The following is a 6,448-nucleotide window of genomic DNA, read 5'->3' as shown; positions in this document are numbered from 1 at the left end:
TTAGTCTGTTTGGGCTTAGGTGGAAATTTTTTCTTTTGTATAAATAGTCTTGTATTAACTATCATTTATTAATACAAGTAGTAGAATATACAACATTTATTCTCTCATCTCTTTTGCCCCGTTATTTCTTTTATTCATTCTCTTTGTTATCATCTTTATTCTTGTTCACCATCACCATTAGTGTTAATACGCAGAGAGAGAGAGAGAGAGAGAGAGGGAGAGGGAGAGGGAGAGAGAGAGAGAGAGATAGAGAGAGAGAGAAGTAGACAAAGAGAAGTTTGAAATGATGTAGTAATTAGCATGACCTGAGCCATTTCTTAGCCATAATTTCCAAATACTATAATTGTTCACATCATCATCAAAGCCAAGAATTTTCTTGCAACCCATTTGCATATTACCTATATCTTATAACATTGGTTAAATATGAATGAGACTCATCTTTACTGTTGTTATATTTCAGATTGAGGAATAGCTTTTGTGATGCTCTGGTCGTGTAACACTGGGGACGTTATTTAGAGTTGCTCGATAAACTTTTACTTTTGGCTGTGTGTTTTATGGTTGTATTATGAGTCTCCGACTCCAGATGTTTAATTATTCATATGTTAAGAATATTCCGCTGTGTTAACATGTTATCTGGAAAATTTTGGTTTAGCGTTCCTTTTTATGGCATGACATGAATATTTGCTTTATTTTGTTGGAATTGTAATGCCCTTTTCATGTTTTACTCTAATATTTGTTAAATTTTCATCGGGGTTTTAGAAGGGTGTTACAGCTTGGCTAGGTATTGTCATGGAAATGTGACTTCCAAACTGTTTATCTGTGTGATCAGAATATTGGTGATTAGGTCGTTGTTACAGCTCTTGGGACTAGAATATTGTACAATATCATTGCGGTGATTGGGAGTGAGAAGGGTTTCTCATATCTAGAAAGTTCTTAGGTAGAAGTTGCATTGGGTAGTGATTAAGTGAGAAGTTGTAAACGGGGTAGTTTAAATTCGAATTGATACTGCTGATAGTGGACTTCATATCTGACTTGGTGCCCCTAGAATAGGAGAGTTGCTATGAATTGGTTAAGCAATTATGTGTGTTGTTTATTGTTTTTCAGCATTTTGTTTATATCGGTATATACCTTGTTGTGTTCTTAATGTTGGATTAGATGTCTTAACACACCATATGACATTTGAAGTCTAACTTGCCAGAATTTCAAACCTTCTCCATCCAATAAGTGAATATGGGTAGAATTCATCCAACTATGGTTGATTTTAATTGTGTAGAGTCTTTGGTCATGTTACAGACTAAATTGAAAAAGTTACTTGAAGTTGATATTTTGGTTGGATGTCAAAGTTTTCATACCATTTTTTTATGAGTGGCTAAGGAATTCAATGAACTATTTGAGTTTCTTTTATTTAAGTTATTTTCACCAAACTATTTTCCTATATTATTAATAATATTTTTCTATTAAAAAAATTAAGCTATATTAGTAGGTGGTATCTATAGGTTTGAAGGCTTCTAATTGACAACTTTATAATTAGAAATTATTTATGGCCAGCACAAAATGTATAATATTAATAATTAACAACAACATAATAATAGTCTTTATTAATAATCAAGTAACAGAAAAATGCATTGACAGAGATCAATGCATGCATGAACAATGTAAATTTAGGGACATTTGGGTGTTCCTCTCCCAGTTTTCCAGTTATTGTAGCATGGACATTCTTCCTTGTTACCATATGTTCCAGATGGAACGCATAAACATTTTGCACAACAAAGATTACAATAGGTTAGACACGCCTTCTTGTACATAGTTGCTGAACAACGATAATCACATGCACCCGCACATTCTGAAAAAATTATTTTTGAATTTGAATAACATTAGTAAATATAAATAATCTTTTAAAAAGAATAATAAAATAAATATTAGTTAGAATCATTACGGTCAGGACGAAGTGATCCTTCTCCCCCAGCCTATAAAAAAAATGAGAAAATAAACATGTGTTAGCATTTAATAATTGAAGCCATTGACATTCATTCGAATAAACTCAAAGAATTGAAATGAGAGGAGATATATATTCACTTACATAGGCATCCTGGATCACTGAAGTGAAAATAATCATGAGAAGAAATGAACAAGTGTATTTAGCCATTGTGGTTTGTTTTGCCTTTCACTCTTGTTATTGTACATAGCCTATGGTTGGGTTAGAGTTATATAGAGGCAAATGATAACAAAATACATTGAAAAAGGTTTATGACTTTTGATATTTTCAATGCATAAATCGAATAAAAACAAAAATAATTCAAAGATACAATAAATAATATGATATATTTTCTTTATTAAAATATAATCGGTTTATTTTTAAATAAATTTATCAAAAAATAAACTAAATTTTTTCTTTTTGAATATAGCATTTATAAAAAAAATTCAATGGTATTGTCTATTCTCTCAATATTTAATTATACACATTCATTACTTTCACTTTTCAAATAATTTTAATTTATCTTTTAATTATTATAATTTAATAATAAATATAAAAATAATTTAAGAGAATATTTTTTTATAAAACTTTCTTTCCATTTTTGTGAAAGTTTCAAAGTAACCACTACTACCATTAATATACTTTATTACTATGGTTGACAATTATATTCATATTCAATAGATTCCCCAAAAAAAAATACCCGCAACGGATTAGGAAAATACCTGTAAAGTGGATATGGGCGCGAATATGAATATTTAATATTAAAATAAACGAATATGGATACAAGTACTGATACCTTAATATCCACCCGCCCCATATTCGTACAATGTATATTTATATATTTTAATTTATATCATTTACAATAAATGTATATGTATCTCTTAAAAAATTATATCATAATTAAACTATTACAAATTTTAAGTATTCGTTTATTTCATAATTCAACTAGACAAATACTTCTGTGTTACACCAGTAACCTACAAATAGGGTTGAGATAATACGTCTTAGTAAGATATAAAATAAATAATACATTAATTAATTATATAAATTTAAGAATTATACATATTACAATTAAAATTAAACAACATAAATAGTTATATATTATTTTGCCCAACAACTAGATACTTTTAACATAATTGAATAAAATAATTATGGATATTATATTTTGATTTAAAATATAAGTACCAAATGTTAGATTTAATATGAGTATTTTCTAACTGATATATTTTCCTGAGTTGCTTTAGGTCTTTTTTTTAACAAATATTTATCAAAAATTAATATTTGTGGCAAGTCTCCGTAAATAAATATTTGTGGCAAGTCTCCAGAATAAGGATTAGCCAAATAGTGAGAATTGCTCTTGGCCGGGCATTTTTGCTGAAGAATATTTTCTTTCAATCTACTTGCTGCTTCTCCATACTCAATTCTTTATACACAACATCAGTTTGGTACTTCCCTGGGTGAATTGTCTCCTCCCAGTATTGGTTATGTTCTACTTTTTCTCTGCTTTTCAAAATGTTCTTTAGTATCCATGAGCATTGTTAGGTCATTTTTCATGTCCTGATTTCACAATTTTTTATTTAATAAGCATTGATCCGCTTTAATTAGAGTTAACTTCTCCTCTTTGTATGTTCCAGTGTAGTTTTCTCATAGTAGCTTGGTTTCATTCCATATGTGAGGTAATGTTTTGTCCCCTTATACGTTTTGATTACAAACCTTATCCAAGCCACATGGACCTTTTTGATAATTTCCTCTTTGCCACTCCAAAGGAAGCTTTTGGAAATACCTACATCCAATAATTCATGAAGTAAAGAGTATATTATGAATTAATTGGTGTCTACCTAAATAGCTAAGTATTGCAGCCCAATGATTGATGTTTTCCAGAATCTTGTCAACTAGGGGCATGCACTATTGTACATTCAGTTTTCTACTTGATAAAGGTACTCCTAGATATTTGAAGGGAAGTTTTCTAATGTAGAAATTGATCACATCTAGGATTTTCTGCTAGTCTATGTCATGTACACCTCCAAAATAGACTTCATTTTGCAGGGCTGGCTTGTAGACAAATAGATTCTCAGAAGTTTAGATACTCTTTCATCATCAGTTGCACTGAAATGTCATCACCCCTTGTGAATAGGATTAGGTCATATGGAAAACAAATATTTATTAGATGTAGCCTTTCATTCTTTGGATGAAATTTGAAAAATAATTTGATCTATAATTTCCCCAAGTATTTATGCAAGTATTCCATGATTAGAACAAATAATAAACGACTATGAAACCCCATGTCTAAGTCCCTTTTTATCCTTCAGAAATTCACTATGTTGGCCATTAATTGCTTATTTGTAGTAGACTGTACTCACACACACCATGATCCATTTGATGAATTTGGATGGGGAGCTCATTTCTCGCATAATAGCTTCCAATGCTTACCATTCTACTATTTCAAAGGCTTTATGCAGTTCCATGTGAATGATACATCTAGGAGATATTTGTCTTCAATTATACCCTCTAAGTAACTCATGTGAAATGATGATATTGTCTTGAATTACCTTTCCAAATACAAAAGTAGATTGCCTCTCAATAACTACTATATTGATCACATTACTCAATCTAGTGGTTTATACTTTTGAGATGATTTTATACATAGTGGTGTTGTTAGAACAAGATTTGGTTCTGCAATATGTCTTCATGTTTTGAAGATAGCAATGAGTATGTTTCTATGAACAATTTTGTTATACTAACGTTTGTTTTGTTGAGTAGTTTACAAACAGGTTCGGATTTTGATGAGAAGGCGTCGCTAAGACATCAGAAGCCACTAAGTTATGTTTCCTCACTACACAAGTTCTAATGAATAGTAGAAACGTTTCAGAAGCATCTAAAGTAATTACTCTAGTACAAAGTCTGAAGAAACCATTATGAACACCAAGTGCTGAAGAATCTAAAGACGTGGTTCTAAAGACTCTGAATACTTGAAGTTCTGAAGGCTCAAGTTTATGAAAACAAATGGTTTTGAAGACCAAGTGCAGAAGACTCTGAAGACTTGAAGCTCTGAAGTTCCAAAACTTATTTTTTTTCTTCAAACTCATGCTGTGAGCTTCTGAAGTTCAAGAAGAATAGAAGATAAGATTATGTAGTACAAGGTACAAGGTACAGATGAATGTTTCGTTCCACTACCAAGAAAGGACGGACGTTGTGTACTATCATGTCTCCCACAAAGTTTAAGCCGTCAATTTTATGGAAGTTCCAAGATTTCCCTCCCACTGATATATTATTATATTGGCTATATAAAGGGCTTAAAGACTAAGGAGAAAGTTGATAATTCAATATCATATCCAATCTGAGAAGGTTGTTCATAACTTTATACTCTTAGTCTAGTTTTGAAATAAATCGTTTACATTCAGTTTTTGTAGAAGCACTTATATTGTAAACGAACTGTGGTGTTAGTAGTCTTGAGAAGTTTAGAACTAGAGAATATTAAAGGTTGTTAGTCAAATATGGTTGCTTGTGCAGGGGTTAGTCATAGGAGGTTGCTTGTGCAGAGTAGTCATAGTCAATTGCTTGTGCAGGGTTAGTCACTTGTAGGAAGCTTAAGCATTGTAGTTAGTCACGTGTGGTTGCTTGTGCAGTGTTAGTCACCGGCGGTTGTCCGTGCAATTATAATCAGTTTGGTTATAGTGGATTAAGACCTCGATTGAAAGAGGCGAAATCACCTTGGCGGATGGACTAGACTAGCTTGGGAATTTCTCAAGTGAACTAGTATAAACATACCTTGTTTTATCCTTCTTGCAACCTATAGTTATTATCAAGAGTAAAATGTTTATCGTTTAAAGAGGGGAGATTTTTTAATCAAATTTTGTTTGTTAAACCCCCAATTTCTAGTGTTTTTTGTAACGCCCGGAAAAATAATTATTTGCTTAATTTAGACATTTGTGATGTTTTCTGAAATTTTTGCGTTTTGGGGCGATTTAGTCTGTATTAGTTCGGGATAGCAGATCGACATTTAATCGATAATTTTAATATTTTTAGTATTAGAAATATTAATGAATTAATATTTAGCGTTTTGGGAATTTTCTGAGTAATTAAGTTTAGACTGGAAATATGAGACACTGAGTAATAAGTCGGTATATTAAAATAATTGGATTTTATTTTAATGGAGTTTAAGTGGAAGTATTATTTTTACATTAAGTGTAAAAATTATATTGGGCTTAAATAATGACATCTCTAAGTATTAAGGGGTATATTTTGTTAGGCCCATTTATGTATTAAATAATTAACATAGTTTATTTTTTTGAAAATAGAAGTAGATGAGGGGTAGTGTCTCAGTAAAAGAAAAAGAAGAGGAAACGAGGGAGAGAAAGAAAAGAGGGGTTTTGGTTTGAAGAGGAGACCCAAAGTGTTGCTCTAAAGTGTCATTTTTCTCCAATTATTCATTTAGTCTCCTTAGAGCTGCACTCAATCCAAGGTAAGGGGGGA

The 6,448-nt window shown here is 31.2% G+C and overlaps 1 protein-coding gene across 1 annotated transcript; it reads right to left on the bottom strand.

The window, feature by feature from the left end:
• Nucleotides 1-1,571: 1,571 nt before the first annotated feature.
• On the bottom strand, nucleotides 1,572-2,204 carry LOC131646306 (gibberellin-regulated protein 12-like). The gene is made up of 3 exons (XM_058916376.1): nucleotides 2,081-2,204; nucleotides 1,937-1,967; nucleotides 1,572-1,843 (listed from the first exon to the last, which is right to left on the bottom strand). Exons 1-3 carry the CDS (start codon nucleotides 2,144-2,146, stop codon nucleotides 1,662-1,664), a joined length of 279 nt encoding a protein of 92 aa, XP_058772359.1. The 5' UTR covers nucleotides 2,147-2,204; the 3' UTR covers nucleotides 1,572-1,661.
• Nucleotides 2,205-6,448: the final 4,244 nt, after the last annotated feature.

Source organism: Vicia villosa, linkage group LG2 (genome assembly GCF_029867415.1).
Source record: "Vicia villosa cultivar HV-30 ecotype Madison, WI linkage group LG2, Vvil1.0, whole genome shotgun sequence".
NCBI lineage: Eukaryota > Viridiplantae > Streptophyta > Magnoliopsida > Fabales > Fabaceae > Vicia > Vicia villosa.
This window is presented reverse-complemented; position numbering and strand designations above follow the sequence as displayed.